This window comes from Neophocaena asiaeorientalis, unplaced genomic scaffold (genome assembly GCF_003031525.2).
Source record: "Neophocaena asiaeorientalis asiaeorientalis breed wild unplaced genomic scaffold, Neophocaena_asiaeorientalis_V1.1 scaffold635, whole genome shotgun sequence".
NCBI classification, from domain to species: Eukaryota; Metazoa; Chordata; class Mammalia; order Artiodactyla; family Phocoenidae; genus Neophocaena; species Neophocaena asiaeorientalis.
Genome location: NW_020174929.1, coordinates 450,323 through 473,129, shown reverse-complemented (window position 1 = coordinate 473,129; position 22,807 = coordinate 450,323). Strand labels below are relative to the sequence as shown.

The window sequence follows — 22,807 nt, the reverse complement described above, 5'->3', positions numbered from 1 at the left end:
AAGCATGCTTTTCATGTTTAATCTCTCTTCTCCGAACTCTGTTCTTTAAAACACATCTTTCCAGGTACCACTCAATTGCCGTCTATTCAAAGGAATTTCCCTTTAATTCCTAACTTGAGATACCCCCACCCCTCCACCTTGTACTATGAAAATACTCTACATGCACCTCTAACACTTGCATAATTTCTTGCTGTGATTCTGAATTATTTTAAAGGGCCCTCGTATTCATGTTTTTGACCTCAGTGTCTAGCACATGATTAAGCACATGTTAGGCACTCACTTTCTGTTGAACTGAACAATGAGGGGAATTAAATACTGCAAATGTCTTAGTCATCTCCCTCTTCCTCAGCCCCCCAAACCCATTTTTTTTTTTTTTCCTTTGGGGTATACAGTTTGTTTCACCACAAACGTGTGTTTTAATTTCATCGTGCATCTTCCTTCTTTCCGTCAGTTGGATTCTAGTTCAGTTCCTTATTACTTTAGTTATTTAAAAATAGCTTCAGGGCTTCCCTGGTGGCGCAGTGGTTGAGAGTCCGCTGCCGATGCAAGGGACACGGGTTCGCGCCCTGGTCCAGGAAGATCCCACATGCTGCGGAGCGGCTAGGCCTGTGAGCCATGGCCACTGAGCCTACACGTCCGGAGCCTGTGCCCCAATGTGACAAAGCCAGAGAGTGGCATGGACATATATACACTACCAAACGTAAGGTAGATAGCTAGTGGGAAGCAGCCACAATGCACAGGGAGATCAGCTTGATGCTTTGTGACCGCCTGGAGGGGTGGGATAGGAAGGATGGGAGGGAGGGAGCCGCAAGAGGGAAGAGATATGGGAACATATGTATATGTATAACTGATTCACTAACATATGGGAATACATATACATATGTTATACATATACATATGGGTACATATGTATATGTATAACTGATTCACTAACATAAACTAACACACCGTTGTAAAGCAATTATACTCCAATAAAGATGTAAAAATAAAATAAGAGGCCACAGCATCTTAGTAAAAAAAAAGACATCAAATCTTACCATTCTGCCTCTGATTTTCCTTCCTTCACGTTCAGCAGTGGTTCTCAAATGTCAGGGATCAAAAGGATTACCTGAAGAGCTTGTCAAGTTGCAAGTTCTTGGGTCCCAACCTCAGAGATTCGGATTCCATGAGCCTGTGGTGGGCAGAAGGGATGTACACTTTTATTTTTTTAGAAACTTTATTTTCCGTCAACCTATTTCCATTTTAGAAGTTTGTGGAAGAACAGGTTAAGACCATTCAGTGGTTGTTCCTACCCACTCAGGGGCCCGAGCAGTGGGAGCTGCAGGCCGTTCTTCAATGGCGGGCTGAGCACTCCAGTCAGTGGGGAACTGCTGAATAGGCACAGAGGACACCTGCACACCTTCGGACCAGTCCGTCACCTCAGGCTGAGTAGCAGTGAACTCAGAAGCTGGAGGGTTCCATTCACCCTGAAATTCCTCCTTGGTCACAGCTTTCTCAGCTGCCGCCTGCTCTTCCTTTTCAGTCTCTTCAGGATCTCTGTAGAAGTAGAGATCACGCATGACCTCCCATGGGTATTCACGGGAGATGGTGCCACACATGCGCAGAACTTCCCGGGCAAGTATCCACCACATCAGACCCACTGAGTGAGCTCCCTTTTTAGGATCTTACAACAGGATACATCAAGTTAGTCTGAAAACAGAAATGCCTGCGAGGTCCTAAGTGAGAAATAAAGGAGAAAAACAGAAGAAAACACAGACCATTTTAAAAATGTTTTTTCATCTCTCCTTAAAGCTTTCATACATTAAAATCATACATTTGTAGCAAGTATTACTATCAAACTCCACTCATTGGGCCAGAGACCCTTGTGGTGTTAGCGAAAAACTTGCCCCTCAGGTAGCACACTACCTACACTTGTGAGTTCATCGGCCAGTGGCCTCAACTCCAAGCTCTAACAATGTGCAGGAGATGTGCACTTTTAATAAGTATTCCAGGTACTTCAATAGCAGGTGGGCCCTGTACAACAGGTGGAGATGCTCAATACTATCAGTAATTTTTTTTTCCTAAAACCCAGATATGATCAAGTTCTTACTTGCTGAAACGCTTTTTATGTCCCTCTTTCATCTAGAATATATTGTAAAATCACTGACATGTGGCATAGAAATTTCTGCAGTTTCCAATCTGCCTTTCAAAGAACATCTCCTACCACTCTGTTCCCCCACCTCTTCTCTTTCCTGTATCCTAGCCCTTTTGGCATCACATATGCTCTTTGCTCTATACATGTCAGATGCTTTCTTTTGCCCTGACTTGGAAACTATTATGATTTTGTTTATGTTCCATCTGCTTGCCTGCAGTGCCTTCCAAACCATTCTCCAATTAGCAAACTCCTACTCATCCTTCAAATTACAGCTCAGTTATTACTTTTTTGATGAGGCTTTCCCTGAATTGGCTGCCCACACCCCTATCCCTCCTACTACTACTCTGGCTAAATTCCTTGCACCCCTCTGTTTGCTGACATCATTCTTTTTCACATCTATTCAAAATGGCATTCAGATTATGGAAACTTCTTGTTATCCAATGTCTCTTGAGCTAGAGAGTCTATAATTGAGAGATCCTATATTATTTACTTTCTATTCCCAGGCCAGGAATTGCTTTTTACTTATTTTCACACTATTGTAGCTTCTTTCAAACATGAATGCCTCTTTCCACAGTGATAAGCAGTTTAAGCGTGAAAAGAGAAGTAGTGTAAGGGGAAGCCAGTATACGTGGATATCAGCACATTGCCATGTTTTTCCAAAATTTTTTTAAATTGCCACTTCCAAATAAGTCTTTATTTTCTTTCAAGTTTCAGAAAAATTTTATCTAAACCTAGAACAATGGAAAGAATAAAATTGTGTTGGAACTTTAAAAAGTGCCAGAGTCACCACTATCTGAATCTTCTGTTCAGTACCTGTCATTATTTTCAATTCTGACAGACTTGGCACTTGAAGGGGGTTCTACAGCCTCCGGTGACATAATGTGGGAAGAAGTTAGAGATACAAAGTAACAAGGCACACACACAAAAAGTTAGCAGTCACTCTTTTTTCCTGGCTTCCTCTACCCCCCCCCACCCCCAACCGTTGATCCCAGCAGACAAACTAGTATCAGAAGCCACTTATTTAAATTCATGTGAAAATCATGTTCTCTCATTAAAAACATAGTGTTTGTGAAAAGAATACTTATTAGCAAGGCCTTTCAAATCCTTATTTAGATTCTACAACTTAAAGCTCTAAAATTGATCACTGATCTTACAGCTGTCAACTTACCTTTACTTTCCAGAGTTGTGCAAGGAATGTAAGAGTCTTGTTTTCTGTTTAGAATAGGAAGAGATTGATGAGCGGGAGGATACTTGAGTGATCATTTTCTGGGGAATATTTTAAAGATACGCAAGAATAGTTCTCAAAATAGAAATTACAAAATTATTTGGCTGAAATAGATTGCAATTATGTTGTCCAACAAGGGAACTGGAAATAAGAGAAACCATTTATAACCATGGAGTAAACTGAGAAAGTGTAAGGACACTATTATTTAGTCTTTGGATTTGGAATGCTAAAGAACAGCTTCCAACTATTATCAGATTGGAAGTGGCTGGAAAGCTAAATGGGAAGCTGTGAATAATGCATTGTTTATCTCACAGAACTCAGAGATCCGAATGCTAGATAGTGAAGGAGGGAGGGTAGTGATGTGCTGTCAAGAACTTCAGGCTTGACTTCTATTACTCTTATTTATACCCACAGCATAGAACAAGGGATGCGTGCTGACCTGCAGCTATTCCTAGGGCTGGGTTTGCTCACTTCCTTAGGATGCTGAAGGTTACTTCCTAGTCTGGAAAACCAAAGTGCACTTTATGCACACGGAAATCCTGTGCCAAATCTTTTTAAAAAGTCCTGACACCACTTGGTGTAGAACTGAAGAGACTTTCTGATCTGGGGTGCGTATTAGTGTCTTTCTGCGCCAGAAAGAGTTATGCGAAGAGTTATCCCATTGAACACAGTGAAGGAATAATCCCAATTTTCCTTTGAATACAATCAACAATCTTTTCTTTTAAATGAAGGGCTCCTGTTCTTTTAATAACAAACATTTCTCTGGCATTTCAGTTTCTTTTCCATTCACTTTGCCCTATGACACTCTAGCAGGGTTTCTGGTTTCTTCGGGGGATTAACCTACAAGAGCATGTACTGCAAACAATAAAATAGCTGCTTTCCATTGTAAATAAGGAGGGGGTGTTTTTCTCTCCCCACCAGTACTCTCCACCACCGCACCATCATAACTTCGGGATTTCCTGCGCCTTTGGTGACGCCCGCGACCCCCACCCCCTTCCTCCCAAGCTCGGTGCTTCAGAGCTGTCTGCGAGGCCGCGCGCGCTGTCCTGTTCTTCTTCAGCGCTCGCTTCCGACGGCACTAGGACCCAGGGATGTCCCTGAGCGAGGTTCGAGGAAAGGCAGCCAGACTCCTCCTTATCTCCAGTGTCAAACTTGACATCAGCCTGCGAGCGGAGCATGGTAACTTCTCCAGCAATCAGAGCGCTCCCCCTCACATCAGTGGCATGCTTCATGGAGATATGCTCCTCTCACTGCCCTCTGCACCAGCAACATGGATTGTCACCTCTCCATCTTCCTCCTTCTCAGCTGCTCTGTTCTCAATTGCTTCGGGGAACTGATTCTCCAACCTTCCAATGAAGGTAAGCCAGGTACAGCGACGCGCACAGCCCTGCCCGGCGGGGCTAAAAGCTCTTCCAAGCACGTTCTCACCGAAGCCTTCTCAGGTTGTCGAGGTCCCTCCGAATAAAGCAGTTTGCTCTCAGAGTAAACGAAAGAGGTGCTTTTATTTTCGACTGTCTTCTAAAACACTCTAAGAGATAATTTTGGATTGCCTAAACCTAAAATGTGTTTTAAATCTGATACCAATTCAAGCAATTATCTTGTTTGCCAATTTTAAGCAGAAAGAAAGAAAAATCCTCCAGTTTTACAACCCGGTATGTTAATTGCCAAATAGTCATGGCAGTATTTTATTTCCTAATTATGACCATGTAGTACTCTGAGAAGTTTAAAAGAATATTCCACCCTTCTCTCTAGATTCTTTAGTATGTTTAAAGGTAATGACAGGTTGTTCCAACTTAGGATCATGGCATTTATGAATGGGCTAAAGCGGAATCAGAGTTTGTTGAAGCGGAGGTGTGTGTGTGTGTGTGTGTGTGTGTGTGTGTGTGTGTGTGTGTGTATTTATGTTGCAACTGCTGTATTGAAGTGATGTGTATCCCGCCAGGCGGTGGTTTGCTCTGTGGTACAGGTTCTAATTAGCAGCATATGCCACGTTAACATAAGTAATATTTGCAGGAATTACAATAAGCTGAGATTGGATTTTCTTTGTTTAAGGGCTTATATGCGAATAGGAGAATGTATTTAATGAATAGTGAAAACTCCTGGGTAGGTGTAGTAAATAACTGAACAGCAAATTAAGAAAGAATGTTCATATGCAGCAAATGGTATTTCCTTAGTGCTGGGTTATTTATTTTCCTCCTAATGGACATTCATCCCTTTTCAATGGATTAAAGTGCAAACCTAATATTAAGGACACCAGTGTTTCCTATAAGATTTTATGCTTAATAGAGACATTGCCTTTTTCCTGTATACCTTTTATGATCTATTCCTAATGATTTGTGAATATAATCGCTAACTCTTAAGAAAAACTTTTCTGAATAATTGATTGCTTTCAAGCAACACTTACAACTTGGATTTCCTCTTAATCATTTTGAACTTATAACAATAATATTTAGCAATTTAGCAATACTGAGAAGTTGATGTGCAAATTCTACATTATATGTTATGTCACTAACTAAAAAATATATTGGCAAGCCAGTACCGTTGTATATTGTATATATTATTTTTTAAAAACACAAGTAAAAACTCAAAACTATTTAGAAACTTTTTAATTAAATATAAAAACTGCCTCTCATATTTGGTGACCTACTTTCACTGCTAATAGAGCAGTTTAATTTCATTCTTTCCTTAGTGACTGCTTTTATCAACTTGGCAGATTTCATTAAATTTTTTGTCTTTTTTTATTGGAAATTAAAAATTCTAAAATAAAAAGATCAAGAAATTATCTTACCTTCAAGTGACTTTTTTTTTACAAATCAAATTAACATGTTTATTTGAAAGTAATGCTCAATCATTTTTTATGAATGAAAGGCAAGCCTAGTTATCTGTATAATGAGTAACATATAAGTATGTTAAAATTAGTGTTTATTCTTTTTGTTTCTTTGAAAATATTAAAGTATTGATAATAGCTAGAAAACAGTAATATTATTCCCATATTGCTATGATAAATTGTATTTCTCCAGATGGAATATTTATAAACTATTTAGATAATGGATTTTAGTGAATTAATAATGCACAGGGATATAGCGAGTCATTAATGAGAGTCATTATTTTTGTGCAAAACGTAACCTTTCAGTAAATTGCAAGAGAAGAAAAGGCCTTTTAAACTTATTGACACTTATATAAAATTAATTAATATTAATTTAATGAAATAGGAATTATCAAATGCAAATTGCTTTTAAGCCACACCTTATGTATATTTGGGCATATAATGCATATTATTATACAGGCAGGTACACATTGACAATATGTATATTAAAAGGTGAATATATTCAGAAAGCTGACATAATTACATTTAATTTGCTTGGGCAAAAGTTTATCTATCCATTGTTTGTGGGATTATTCTTTCCAGATCACGTCCTATGGTAGTCTCCTTTCTCTTCTGAGGTCATGAAGGGAAGATTTGAAACAAAATGTAAAATGAATGATTTAACTTGGATAATATTTGAGTAAGATTTCAAATATTAATGCAATAGCTTGGGACATAGTAATAGAGTTGAACAACATGAAAAGTGAAAAATCCAAGTATGTGCCAAGATTTCTGTGCAATTCTTCTAACAATGTTATTTGAATAAGAAGCAATGCTTATAAAAATTCATATATTGGGTAGAAGGAATAATGATAAAATGAATCTCATTAATAAAGGTTTCTAATATAAATTTTGAGAACTGAAATACAAAATACTAGGTTGTATTTAAAATATGTTAAAAATTATATTTCAATACTATAGAAAATTTACTAGAAATTTACTAGAATTTATTTTTGCAATCTATTATGAAGATAGTCATGATAGAACTAAAAGAGAACAAAAACCTAACCACTGAGTTAATTGCTAGGAAATGTGCCATTGTGTGACTTATTTTTTAAATTTGAGAATTGATAATCAAATATCAATTTTGAAATGCCATGGGTCCATGATAAGAGAAAAATACTTAGAAAAAAAGTTTAGTATGAACTTTCCTTTTATTAATCCAGTTACAGATAACTTTCTAATATGCCTTCAAGAAAATGATTCCAGATGATACTTTCTATGACTGGCCTCTTTGATGATAATTATTTATAATTTTGATGGTTATTTAAATCAAGAATTGGCCTATATACTTATATAGAAACTTTACAAAAGCTGCAGGGAACTTTATTAAAATCTTACCAGGTCTGTTTACATGACATATCAAGAAAAGACTTCCATGGGAAATCAACTACTCTTCATGACAAAATAGGATGGTTACATTATGTATTATTAGAAAAGTTTATATATTTGCTCCCTGTTGCCATCCCAGATGGATGATGATAATGTTAAATAAAAATAACTTTACAAAGCGGTTAAAACTTGATATAAAGTAAAGAATCAACTATTGTTTGTTTAATCTCTTTTAGCAGTGGATAAAGTAATCTCTTTAGACACTTTTCTACATTTGAAGCTTTCTGAGGCAGAATGCACTTCTTATTCATCAGTACATAATATACTAAATCATTTTTCTATCCAAAAGTGTTTGTAATTTAGATTAACATTTACCTATAGAGTTCTTTACACTGGAAATCAGTTTTCAAAATTAAAGTGAATAAAATTCAATCTTCATATATATACTACTTTTTCTGGGAGATTTTTATCGGAGTGGTAGGCACACTATATGAAATGTATTTCACTGAACGTAAGTCACTTAAGTACAAAAGGATACTATGTGATCGTTTAAAGCTCAAAAGTAAAACTTAGAGATGAACACTGTATGCTTCCCTTTGAATATTAGGCAAATGATGGAGACACTAAACATTTAAATAATAGATTTTTCCCTTTTTAAAAATCAGTATGACTTGGCATCTTTTTCATGTATAAACACTTCCTCAAATAATAACACATTGTGGTTGAAATATTAATAGAGAACTAAGCTGTCATATCACCTTTATAGTTATTTTTTAAAGAGAGTTTACATTTGCTTTTAATAGCATTTTATCATTCCAGACTAAATAATTGAATGCATTATACATTTTTGTAATTTAATAGCTTTCTTAATGGCTCGCCCCTACTTCCCCCCAACAGTTATAACTTTGCTATTTGCCTGGAGGTAGGAGAAACCTTAATTTCACTATTTTATAACCCACAACAGTTAACACTTGACCTAGGTCATTAACAGGATTATCAGCAAATTTGTTTAAGCTTTTACTGACAACCTGAATTGCTACGATAATATTTTGATTGTGCCGGAAAGAAACTTCTTGCAACCTCTCAAAATCTATCATGAAATTAATTCATTCTGAATCTATATCTTCCTAAAGACTAATATTGATAATAATAATTCAAGTGGGGAAATGTCCACTTTGATACCCCATTCTCCTCACTCCTATGTTTTATATATCACGCCATTCTTGTCCTTGTTATAAATGAGCAATTAAAAACTCTTAAATAGTAAATATTCTTGCAATAACCATAGATTTATAAGTACAAACCAGCTTCATTGTAACTATGAACAGATTCAATTTTATACTTTCTTATTATTGGTGCTGTAGTTAATATGATTTTTCTACCCATTTTAAGATATAAAGTCAATTGAATATGTTTATAACTCAAAAGCAACTGGAACCATAAAAGGGAAACTACATATAACAAAACAACATTACCCCGTGTAAGATTATGGTGCATTTTATATAAAGTTGTTTTTCCCATGAAACACTAGTAATTGGGAGCTACAATGAAAAGTACGTAAAATGAATACAAACATTTTAAACAAAACGTTGTGTACAATCATAACTTAAAGGTATTTTTTTAACATTGTGTAGTAGATTATGGAGTTTCATGTGAAGATTTTTATTACTTGAATATAATTATGGTTTACTCTTTGCTTTTATAAACAATTTTGTAGTTTCACCTTGACTCATAAGAAACTTATTATCTTTAAAGAAAAGACATAAGATTTTTTATCGTGTCTATATATTATCCACATTTTAATATTCAAATTTTGGTGTGTTCTTTAAGAGTCCTTCACTTTTAATAGTTTCTCAAAATAACTTTCTTTATGAAGATCCCTAAATGTCAAAATTGTTTCTGAAACTCTGGATTTTTTCTGAAATAAAATATATGCAATTTTTAAATATCAAATAATCAGTTACATATGCAAAGGATTTTTAGAGGCAAAACATATTTCCACAGTATATTTGATTTACTAACTTCAACACAAATGGAAACAGCAAGAACTGTTCTTGAGAGTTACATTCTCCAAGTCATAAAATCTTCAAGAAAATATTAATAAAACTTTGCACAAATCATCAAAACTCGATAAGTTCTTACAGACATTTACTTACTAGGAAATCTGTGATGTGGGTTACCTTTGATTTTAGTCATTTTCCAATGATTTTGTTTGGCATAAATACTAGATGGAAGGAGAAATATGTATTTCTTGGAAGAACACTGTTTTGCAAATCATTTTCTGTCAAGATCCTCAACTTTATTTTTTACACACTTGTCTTTAAAACTTTTAATAAATCTTGTTCTTTTAATTCCTGTTTGATAAAAGATTTAGAAAAATAGATGCAGGTGCCCCCTTTTTGATTCTGTTTTCAGAGATCTGGATTTTATCACCAGGGAGGGTCAGAGCAGGGCTTTTACCAAGTGCACAAGTAGCTTTCCACAGATTTTTCAAATAAAGGGGTGACTGGTGGTGTAAAACGTTCGTTATATTATTCATCCAGGTATACTGAAAACCAGGCTTTGAAATTTATTTCTAAGAAATTTGAAAACCTTAATTCTTCTGTAATGACTTTAGAAATAAAAGCATTCTTGGACGTTTATAAAATGCAAAGGATTCCAAGACACAAATCAATCTAGGCAGACACCCCTCCTGGAAATCAGGGTGTGGGCACATGTGCACCCCTTGATTTCACTCTCTGTGTCTGTTACCAGCTCCCTAAAATCAGGTAGTTCTTGGAATCTGGCAGAAGTTTTCCTCTTGGAAAAGTCTGAAAGTCAACAAGTTTTATTTTGCCTCCTACCAGCTTTCTGTGAAATTAAAAAAAAAAAGAAAAAAAGGTAGTGGATTACAAAGAGAAAAAACGTCTTTGCAAGAGAATAGAAAATAAAAAGTCGATTAGAAAGATGGAGAGGTAGAGAAATGCAAAGATTCTAAAACCAATGATAATATTTTTCTTTTGCTTAAAAGAAAAATATTTACCACGTCAAACATCTGGCTAATCAATTTTTAGTAGATCTCTAAAAACCTGCACACACACACACACACATACACACACACACACACACAAAAGGGTGTGTGTTTGGGGCGGGGTGCGGGTTTGGGGGGCGTTGCGTGCTTTTGTTTCTCCTCTCAAGTTTACACACTTTTGATTTTTCCCCCGAAGAAAATATTTTGTCTAGGAAAGTTTTGAGAGTGTAAGCCAAACCCCTTTGGAAGCCTGGGCGTATGCATGTGGAGGATGGATGGAATCAAAACCAGTTCAGCAGTAAAGCCTCCAACTTGGAGTGATGTTATTAAACTGCAAGTCCTGAGTGGGGAACCCCCTCCCTCTCTTCATTTTAAACCGTGTCCTGCTGTTCCAGTCAAAGCAGAGGGTGAAAATCCACATAATCCAAACCAACATGAAGTCAGAATAATAGGCGAGGAATGAGGGGGAAGACAAGTGGCAGCACTGTACAAATAAACTGTTGTGAATAACCTTAGCCATGAACTGGGGTGGCCACAGGAGGTATGATGGCGCTTCTCTTCCTTCGCATCACACCTCCCACATTTGATAATGCAATACTGATTAAATTCCAAAAGTGTGCCCTGAGAAATTTTAGCACGAAACAGCTTTACGGGGAATTCCAGGGATATGGCAACTGAGGGATAAGCAGGCGCCCTCGCGGCCACCACACCCACCACCAGGGCATCTCAACCTCAAACTCTCCGCCGCCGCCGGGACCAGGCTCATAGGTGCGGCGGGAAAACGGAGTCTACCAACAATTCACTACTTTTCACTCCTCATCGGATTCAAGATGGGATCAGAAAAGCCCATCTCCGGGTCCACGTCCTCCAGCTCAGTTCAGCCCTCGGGGTTCGGTGGTTCTTTGTGCGCGAGCGTCTCCGCGTCCGGCGGCCAAAGCGCGCTGCCCAGGCGCTGCGAGCCAGCGCGGCCTCCCGCGGGCGGCGGGCGGCGAGCACGCGCGGAGCCCCTGAGGCGGCCGGCTTCTTGCCGGCGGCCGGCGCCGGGCGCTCTCAGCCCGGGCGGAGGCTGGAGCGAGGGGAGCGCGAGGGCGCCAAGTTCGGCGGAAACTAGCGCCGGGCGTAGGCGGGGCGGGCGAGAGGCAAACGTGCGCCCTCTGCCTGCGACTACGGAGCTGCCGGCGCTCGAAAAGGTGGCGTCCTCCTCAGCACCTGGACTCTCTTTATCTGGGGAGAGCGCGAGCGGCTCGGACGCGCCAGGCAAGTCCCGACATTCACAACAGATTCTGACCCGAGGTCTCTGTCGCCCCCACCCTCAACTCCCCGCCTCCCCCCATAGCTGGCAGTGTTTGCAGCTTGGCGTCCATAGTTGGCGCGGTCTGCCCTCCTAAGTTCCGGTCCCGCGAGGTGACAGGTGCAGGAGAGGGACAGGGTTCTCCAGGGTTCACAGAACTCCCTGTAGAGTTGGGAAAGCGCCTCGTACCGGGCCCGCTCGGTTGGGACGAGCCTGAGACGTCCATTGTCCTGCTTGCTGCTGTGTTTCCCGACCCTTTTGCGGTTTCTTGAATTTTCAAAAGATATCTCTCTAGACGAAAATGAAGAACTTTATTTTTTTCAGTTTTCGTTAAGACCATCTACTGATGCCACCTGTTAGGTCCCTCGGGAGAGCTAAGGGGCGTGTTCTACAAACCCACTCCCCACCCCGTGCACAATCGAAAGTTGTCTGTTTTCCCCACAGCCCCATATTTGATTGGCACCATTTTTAAAATGAAAACAGGATTTTCCCTCTTCTGATTTTGGGAGTAAACCTGGAGTGGGCCAGGAAGGGTTTCTGGGAGCGGCATTACCGAGGTAGGTTAGTAGTTGGTTGATGTTGATGTTTGTGTGGTCATCAAAACTTTAGTGTTTTTCATAAAAGAATTGTTGAATCCAGGGCATTCCAAGACTAAATATGGCTTCAGTGCCATGCCCAGTAATCAGATAACAATTACACAGAGTTCCACTGGCTGGAAAGATTTTTCCCTTACATTGTCATTGAGTACGTACTGTACCTCATTTAATCTTAAAGCCGCCCCAAAGTAGGTATTATGACATCTCCCATTTTACAACTGAGGAAACTAAGTAAACTCATCGTAATAAAGTAGTAACTGAGCCTGGCCCTCTCTCGTCTGTCTTCTGATCTTAACCTCATGTTTTCTCCTGTACACAAATGCCTGTAAATTAAGGAGGTCTCCTATTCACGAAAAGCTCTAGCTTCTCAACCTCAATCCTACTGACTATACTAATGTGTCTTGTTGACTCGCAAGAAAAATCTTAGAAGTACTCAGAGTATTTGTGTGAAAAATCAGACTTCAAAGTACTTTCAAAAAAGTACTTCAAAGAGTACTTTGAATCTGCAGTGTTTACCCTCATAAGGTATGATTATCTGCATAGGTTGGGCACTCACTAAGAATTAAAGAAAATTTGATGTGGACAGAGGAATAAAAGATGTGATCTGTGATGTGTTTTCTTCATACATTCTTACCTCTGTCTTCCTTTCCTGACCCTCAGACACTCCTTTCCACACCCTGGAAAGATTATTGTCAAGAATTCCATACACAGAGATTGTGAGGCAATTATCAATATAACCTGGGTGTGATTTTTTTTAGTTTTATGTAATAAAAATGAAGTGTGAATTAACTATTGGAATTGTCATAAAGGTCAGTAATGGGTGGAAGTAGAACTTGGCCTAAAAAGTAGACTTTAATTTCTATGGAAACTTTCCCCTATTTAAAAGATAATTTATATATTACTTAAGATGAGAAAATAAATTATAAAGATTTATATCCTCTTTCATAAAAACACTTGTACACTATTTAAGTGGAGGCATTGAGAAAAGGTAGCTAAAACAGGGTTTTGAAAGGTAGCAAATTAAGTTGGGGGCAATTATATTTTTCATGTGGGTGTTTCAGCACATATGTTTTGCATTAATTACTGCAATAAATTCTGTTAACCTGGCAAAGAGCAAAAATAGCATATTGATGACATCAGGCTTTCAAATCAGAAAGCTGCTTTCAGTACCTTGCTTTCTTCTCTGCAACATGAGAAAAAAAGTTTTCAAACGTGTTATCATTTAGGTTCCCTATGAGTTTTCTAACCACTCAAGCTATTGGCACATTTTCCATGAGCAAAAGCAAAGGCTTAGCAACAAACTTTTGTTTTCTCACTTCTGATGGATTAGAATCAACAACTGTTTTCCCTACTATTTAATGTTCTAGTTCATATATGATTTTGCAGAACTCTCTCAAATCAAGAAAATGTAATGTGACTTCAAAGTCTCCAAACTGAGTTGCCTCTTGTTTTAAGACAAAAATTCTTGACAGATTACGCAGTGGGGACTGGAGCAAGGGGAGAAGCCTGGGTTAATTTTATTGCTGATAAGTCTATTTAATCAATATGAAAATAGTTTCATCTTGAATTTTCTGTATATTCACTAAGGGGAGGTTAATTTATCGTCTTTAAAATAATAAAGGTAGATCAATAAACTCTGCAGGTCCAGTAAAAAAATAACACCCATCCCCTCTGCCCCCTCCCTTGATAAAAAATGAGACTTTAAAATTTATTTTTTGCCAGTGATAAAGTTAACTAGTTTCTAATCAATATGAAATGTAGGCATTCCCTATCTATCTCAGGATGAGTACGGGAAACAGAGAACAGCTTGTTAGTAGTTAACATATGCTTTATTTCTTGATTTTCAAAAGTAATTTAGCAATAAATAAAATTCTATAGATTTTAGAAAGGTACTTTTTTATTGCATATGATAGCAATCTTCATACTGAGAAGTTAGGCAGGGAAGCTGATTTCCAGTCGCTTCCTTGTAGATTGTCTAAATAATCCTCTGGTTAAGCAGAACAACACTCTGAGGAAAAGTCTATGTGCAACACTGTGTGTGAGTGTGTGTATGTATGTGTGTGTATGTGCATGTGTGTGACCAACAGTATTGTCCCCTTATGTAACTGAACCATTCCCTTTAAATTTTCCTTTCCAAAGGTGATCCTTTGGAAACTCAAGTTTTACTACCCTAGCCCTAGTGAAAACATTAGAACTCTACATTTAATTTCAAAGGCATAAATTTTAAAAAAACATTAAAATGAATTAAGAAAACTGTTAAGAAAAAAATTAACTCATCTTTCATACTGCAATAATTTGGTTTATTTACCAAACAGTGCACACCTGAGAATTAGTTACTGGATTTGGAAAAGAAGGTTATCTGCATGTTGAAAGGCCTTGAAGATAACAGCTTAGTTGGGACTACAAAATGAATACTTACATAAAATCTTTTAATATAGACGTGAAAGTCATAAAAAGTGCAATATGAATCTTTACAGAAGATTAGCTGCCTAAAACTGAGTCCCTGGAATATAAGGAAGATTTTTTTAAAAAGATAAAGTTAATAATAACAACAATAAATTAGTAAAAACAAAGAGAGATTAAATGATTTGCCTAAATTCGTGTAATAGGGATAATTATAACCCAGATTTTTTTTACTGCATATATCTAGAAAACTTTATAAATAATCTGAATGAATGCACAATAAATACATATACAAGTAAAAAGCACTTTTGAAAGAACCAAACATTCAGAAATAGCTATTTTAATAAGCACATATCTAAGCTCAATGTAAATTCTGTGTGAACATGTACATGCACACACATGTGTGTATTGGAAATGCACATGATTGAATATCAAAAAAGACCATCCCAAAACAGAAGCTTCTATAGGTGCTATTCATATTATGACTACACTACCAAGAGAAAACATTGAGATTTGTCTGAATTCTGCATTCTCTTGCAGTGGTAAATGAAGTTTCCTGACCACCACAGCACTAATTGTTTGATACTTTCCATTGACACTATGCTCCTAATATGAAAAGTAAAGGGCTAGAGTTTTGAATTAAACTGATAGGCATGTGGTGCTTCACTGGATCCTTTGTGGGCCTTTATAAAGACCCATATTTATACATTGAAGAGTTTGTTTATATGTGTGTGTGTGTATGTCTGTAGACAACAGTCATGGTGTATGACATAAAGTCTAGATGTAGATATCCTCTAGAATATGATGAAGTCCAAGCTATATCCTGATTTTAATTTTCCAGAAATTTAAACCAATTTATTCTGCATTGGGCTTCTTTTAAAATTAAAAAAAAGTTTTGTGATATAAAAATGTCCAAAGAATGTTTTTATTTTTTTAATTTTATTTCTTTTTAACATCTTTATCGGAGTATAATTGCTTTACAATGGTGTGTTAGTTTCTGCTTTATAACAAAGTGAATCAGTTATACATATGTTCCCATATCTCTTACCTCTTGCGTCTCCCTCGGTCCCACCCTCCCTATCCCACCCCTCTAGGTGGTCACAAAGCACCGAGCTGATCTCCCTGTGCTATGCGGCTGCTTCCCACTAGCTATCTATTTTACGTTTGGTAGTGTATATATGTCCATGCCACTCTCTCACTTTGTCACAGCTTACCCTTCCCCCTCCCCATATCCTCAAGTCCATTCTCTAGTAGGTCTGTGTCTTTATTCCCATCTTGCCCCTAGGTTCTTCATGACCTTTTTTTTTTTTCTTAGATTCCATATATATGCATTAGCATACGGTATTTGTTTTTCTCTTTCTGACTTCACTCTGTATGACAGACTCTAGGTCTATCCACCTCACTACAAATAACTCAATTTCGTTTCTTTTTATGGCTGAGTAATATTCCACTGTATATATGTGCCATATCTTCTTTATCCATTCATCTCTTGATGGACACTTAGGTTGTTTCCATCTCCTGGCTATTGTAAATAGAGCTGCAATGAACATTGTGGAACATGTCTTGTTTTGAATTATGGTTTTCTCAGGGTATATGCCCAGTAGTGGGATTGCTGGGTCGTATGGTAGTTCTATTTTTAGATTTTTAAGGAACCTCCATACTGTTCTCCATAGTGGCTGTATCAATTTACATTCCCACCAACAGTGCAAGAGTGTTCTCTTTTCTCCACACCCTCTCCAGCATTTATTGTTTGTAGATTTTTGATGATGGCCATTCTGACTGGTGTGAGATGATATCTCATTGTAGTTTTGATTTGCGTTTCTCTAATGATTAATGATGTTGAGCATTCTTTCATGTGTTTGTTGGCAATCTGTATATCTTCCAAAGAATGTTTTTAAATTGAAATTTAATTTCATCACTACACTTTTTGTTCCCTATGTTAAAATTTGAATCCTTATATCCAAGGGACTTCCAAGCACATTTTTATTTTGAAAATAACTACTATATTAGAATTGTTTTGTTAGCCATCTTCTACATTCTATTCCATTTTCATACCATTGTTCAAACCCTGACTAAACAGATAGCTTACAATTAGTAGTCAAAGGTTAATAATCAAGCGATATAATAAAAAGTATATACCAAGACAGCCTGAATTTATGGTGTGAAGGCAAAATATATGTGCTATTGCTTGAGTGCCTATTTGCCCTAATGATTGTTTATATAATTTCAAATTGAAGGATATATTTTCATTTTTCACTTTTTAATCTGTCAAAAAAGTCCTTTCAGAGTAGAAATAAACAATTTTTTCTGTTCTAGAACACTTTAAAAAGCTAAAATATGTTGAAAAAGTACAATGTTTACATAATCATTAATGTTCTACTTTTAGTACCTTACATTTTGGGAAACACATTTCACTTGTCTAAATGATTCATAATATAGGTTGACAATGCACAGAAGCAAAGAGACCTGCTATTCTAGGGACCATTATCAAAGCTGAGGTTGTTAATGTAGTAAAACCTCATTGACAGTAGAACATCCCCACTCATTTATTTGAAAGAATTATTTTGTTATAAGAACACATTCCCAAGGGATATTTTAATAGCTGTTTTCTCCATAAGAGTATTAATATCAGAGTGACCTTCAGATTTCTCAGATTAAAAAGCAAAAAATTGAAAATTTTAACCTTTTAGAAACAACACAGAGTTAACATTTACTAAAGTATCCAAGTTTCAAGTGGAATTTTGGTCTGTGTTTGTTATTTCCTTGAGCTGCTGTAGTCATGAGAACACAAGACATCTTACTGTAAGACTATGTTTTGATTCCAATGACTTCTTCCTGCTGTTGGCAAAGATTGAAATGCGGCAGCTAATTACAGTTTCTTCTTTAATTAGGACCTGCCTGTATAGAAGTTAATATAAAATTATTGCCCAGGAAGAAAAGCTAATAAGAAAAAGTTGATAGTATACCACCTTGTCCAGAAATCTGCTTATATCCCATAAATAAGCCATTGATACCATGCAATAAGAGGGTTTTCACAGAAATGTCTAGCACTACACATTTTTAAAAATTTTTACATAATTATTTTACTTGGTTATTTGATTGAGAAATTATCATAAATTTATACTTCTATGACACAGAATGCCTGTAAAATTTAACATAGATTACAGGAAGTTTTATCTACCCACAATTAATAGATTTTAGTTGACTTCATTTATAGTTTAAAACATTTTTATAAGTTTTAGTCTGTGTAATACAATACTAATGATCTATTACAAAGATGTTTTAATTATGTTTAGTTAGAAATAAACATAAACAGGAAGTCTATAGGAACTGTTAACTAAGAATATATAATCCTAGTAGATAAAAGTTATGTTGAAATAGATAAGTACATTAATAAAACTGACTTCTCTAAATTTCTTCTCTGTGGCATACCTGGGTGTGTACAGTAAAAATGAAAAGCTGAGCTTTGATGGACTCCTGTCAGCAAATACATCTTGATTTCTTGATTCCATGTTATGGTTGACCAGAGTACCACACAGCGAATTACAACACTGAGATCAAAATGTATTACTTCCTGTATTCTATTTGCAACATTCAAGTATAACTTAGGAGCAGATTAAAGGACTCTTCTGCTATCTATAACCTAGAGCAAAACTACTCTTTTCATCATAACAGAAAGTGATGAAAATGATACAGATAAATAGTGTACAAGAAATGTGTCTGGGACAATTACAGTGATGGCACAAACAGGAAAGGAAATGTCATTATTTTTTAGTAAAAACAAGACAAAATCAAAGGATGGGTTTGTTTTCTGCTGTAGCGGTTTCATAGTTATTTGCACTTGGTTATAAAAGCACCTTGTAACTGAAGGTTTTACAAGAAAACATGTCTATTATTACAAGTCTGAAATTCTTTAGCCATTAAGCCCTACTTGTCACCTTGACATTTCTAAATGTTTTCTTAAATGCAACTATAGCATTACCACAAAGCATAGATATGTTATTAAATAATTGAAATGATCTTCCACTTCAGTAAGAAATTGTGCCATTTAATTTTAAAAATTATTTTCGTACTATCTGTATATTTGCAGCACTTAATCTAAAAGATGTGAATATTTGTTTAACTCTTAGTCTTTCTAAGTGGACAGATAGCCACTATGAATCAGAATTTTGAAATGCTCTTGAAAAATCTTGGTGTATTAATGATTCTTTAAATGTAAAACTCCAGAAATTTATACCTAAAGTTTTTAATCTGTCCTTACTAAGTGAGAACATTTGTTGCAAAATCTTATTTTAATGACTGAGTCCTTTAAAAATTTTTAATGAATTGTTATTAGTAAGAAGGGAAGGTGGTATATAAATCCTTGGCACAGATAATTCTTTATGACGTTGTCAATGCCAGTGAGCAAAGAAGTAGACATTTGATTATCTCTTCATTATCATAGAGGGTAACAAGGGAAGAGAGAAAAGACTCCTGAGCATCTTAACTCCATAATTCAGCCAAGTGGGAAAAGTAACAGTAAAGATCAGTGGCAGGAATGACAGCAAGGGTTCCTTCTTTCCAGAAGCACTTACAACTAATATGAGCCAGTTTACCCTATACTTTGTTCTTATTCCTTTACTTCATTCTACGCCTTCTAATTCTCATCAGACACCACACATCATTTTGACCAGTAAATCTTGTGTTAGTGCCCACCTGAAAGCCAATTCAAGGAGACTGAGTGAGGATTCCCTTACTGTTTTCATGAATGTAAACCCCTTCACCTATTTATACCTTTTTTTTTCCATTTAAAAGCAGTGAGACTAGACAGAGTAAAGCATGTGAAAGACATCCAGAACCATATCCATCCAGACTCCCCACAATGATTTCTTTTGCCAAAAACTCCTATTTATATCTCAAGTGGAGTTCTAACACTTCAAAATGTGTCCAATTTAAATCACTTTTAGAAGTTAATATATGCTACATAGCTCTTTGAATAGAAAATATTCTGAAATTAATGAAATGACATATTTTCTGTTACAAACCACAAATATTTGGAAATCAACCATTAGAATATGAAATCTGGTAAGAGACCCATTTATATCTTTGGCAAATAACTTAGCATGAGGCAGTCATTAAAGAATTAGTCTATTTATATATTCCCACCTACCCTTAAGCATAATTTCCTAATATTTTTGTTAAAATTCATAATTGTAAACTCAAAAATTTTAGCAATTAAAATAAATATTCCATGTTACAAAGTGTCATTAAAACTCAGACTACAATATGTTTGTACATCACAATTCTATCTGCCCTGGCATTTGAATAATGGCACTACTTGAAAGGCTATGATCAGGTCTACAGCGTTTTGGGGAGAGGAAAAGCATTAGTAACTAATGTTCTTGCCCATATCAGTGTGGGGTTTAAGATATTGCATTGCAAGGTTAGATTTAGTCAATGTATCCAGAGACATCACTCACAGCACGTTGACTTTCAAATTCCATTAACTTTTCTCTTCTTCTTATCTCAATTATGCTGCACTCAAGATTGCTATACAACAGATCACAGGAGCCTTGAGGTTTATATCCTGGCAAATTCCAGTCTAGTAACCATTGACTTTAAGTGGCTAGAATTCTTAGACTGTGTTGTTCTTATTTGGTTATAAACAAAAACACTTTATAAACCCCAAATAGGTGCTTTTAAAAAGTGTCTTAATGTCACTTTTCTTCTCTATTAGGCCATATATTGATGGTTGATTTTCAATACCATTCAGAAGAATTGTATTGGAACTGTTGTTAGATAATATTTTAAGTTTACAAGAACATTGAATCTGTATAGCATGTAATAACCTCAGGTGGCTTTAACTAAATTTATATTATTTGATCATCATGGCAACATTGTGAGATAACCAGTGCAGACCTAATTATGTTTGATAGACAAGAGGATCAGAATCATGAGTAATGCTGCTAATTGTGTGTTCCCTCATTCATGCTAAATGGAGTGCACTAAAAATTCAATTTCTGAGTAAATGAAATAAATTTAATTAATCTCTTATACCAATTTTAATTGACAGTGCAATACAATTCTTTTTGGTTTAGCTTTTCTCCTTTGAGTTGAAACCAAATGTTGATGTGATAAAGCCAGTCCTTTTCCCCTCATCATTATCATCAGAGAAAACTTAAGGGTATAGTTCTTTAGTTAACAACCTACGTTCCAATGAGTAATTTACTAAGTGGAGAAAATATTTATATCTTCCTTGCCTCAAACACTTTTTTCCTCTGGTTATTAATACTGAAATTAAATCAACCATTCATCTTAGCAGGTGGAATAACATATATTCATCATTTAGTACATATTCAATTATTACATACACACAAAAACATTGAATCATTTAAACCCCTGAAGGTATTACAAATGTGATCCAATGATTTATGAATACTGGCCCTATAAATTCTACGATGCAAATCCTGTGTAAAACTCAGAGAAATCAACTGCTGAATGTGATAGAACCAACAACTGAGCTAGGTATGTCTATCAGAATAAATGTTGGTAACATACTTTAAAGGTGAGGCTGTATTCTCATATTTTCAAAAATTCTTTAACATTATATAATCTGAAATGTTATCCGTAACATTAATTGGTAGAAGTTTTTTTAAAAATCATTTTCCAGAGATAATTTCAATATAATTAAGCATACTGTTAATTTCCAAACTGATATCCTGGGAAATAATTCCATTATGGAAATTACACTATGTAATCCATGCAGCAACTATCTTCTTCTTTTATCTAAATATAATTACTTCTCACTGGGATTAATTTATTGTGAGGGGAAAAAAGTTTAATCGTTAAGGAATTCCAGTGTAATAGGTTAAGTTTATATGTTTTTTTTCCTCTGAGAACTTTATCTTAATGATTAGGAATTTTTCTTATACTCACCTAGTATATTTATCATCTAACCAGCTAACCAAATATCTTCTTTTAAAAAGCAGTGCTTGAAAATTTGGAATTCTAACATCAATCAAATATAATTCATTTTCTTAACATTTATATGATTAATGTTTCCTTTGTAAGAAAATAATTGGGATGATTAAAGAAAGGGTGGTGCTTTTCATGCATCAGGAAGCCCTTTATTGACAACACATGGTCATGTTGTGCTTTGCATGTATTAACATTATGTTTTGATTTGTGAATATATGGAACCCTTCAAAATGACTGTCTGTTATTATACTTATTGATTCACCTGCTCTGGTACATGTTAATAATACCTGCATATTTTATGTAAACTTCTTCTACATCTTCCATTAATCAATCATGGGGTTGTTTTCTAACTTAGAAGAAGGATGTGGGAAAACTATAGTTTCCATTATTTAACAGATTGACAATCAACATGAGCCCTTTGTTATTAATTAAACTTAAAGTATCTTTTTATATTTTACTTTCCAGTCCATTTCAAATTAATACTCTCTGGGTTGAAAATAAATCATTTGCCTTTCTCTTTTAATAACATATTCAAAATGCAACTACATTCTTATTATATTTTATTATTCATCAGACTTTTTAATAACTAGCACAAAATTCTGAGTGAAATCATTAAAGTCTTTGGGTAACAATACCCTTTTTAAAGAAGTAAAGCTTTACAAAGCGCTATGCTACAATAATACATATTTTGGCTTCTTCTCAAATTGATAGCTAAGCATTTTGTTCATTACATAAGTACACAATTTATACAGTATTTATTACAGTATGTTTGGTTTTGGCCAGGGACAATATGAAGATGTCATATCAAAATATGTACAAAAAGAAATACGATTCATTATGGAAGCATACTTAACTAATTTATAGTGAAATCATGTCAATTTATTAAATTTAATGGTCTTTGCAGTTATTTTGATTTCATGTTAGCATTAATGTTTCCTATTTTGTATTTTTATAGTGTCCTCTTTAAACCTGTAATTATTCTGTCAATATATT

General features: G+C 35.7%; 1 protein-coding gene, 1 non-coding gene and 1 pseudogene across 3 annotated transcripts in view; 1 reads left to right on the top strand and 2 right to left on the bottom strand.

Annotated features, from left to right (window-relative positions):
* Positions 1 to 1,265: 1,265 nt before the first annotated feature.
* Positions 1,266 to 2,279, bottom strand: LOC112410684 (40S ribosomal protein SA pseudogene; annotated as a pseudogene).
* On the bottom strand, positions 1,814 to 1,963 carry LOC112410703 (small nucleolar RNA SNORA62/SNORA6 family). The gene has a single exon (XR_003005476.1). It is a non-coding gene; the product is annotated as a small nucleolar RNA SNORA62/SNORA6 family (small nucleolar RNA).
* Positions 2,280 to 4,558: 2,279 nt separating the features above from the next.
* Positions 4,559 to 22,807, top strand: part of EPHA3 (EPH receptor A3) — a 355,098-nt gene continuing 336,849 nt past the window's right edge. Inside the window, exon 1 of one of the 2 annotated variants that reach the window (XM_024761400.1) lies at positions 4,559 to 4,717. In XM_024761400.1, the coding sequence (XP_024617168.1) occupies positions 4,630 to 4,717 (88 nt within the window). In that variant the 5' untranslated portion in view covers positions 4,559 to 4,629. The remainder of the gene's footprint in view (positions 4,718 to 22,807) is intronic. The other variant, XM_024761401.1, reaches the window with a different exon arrangement.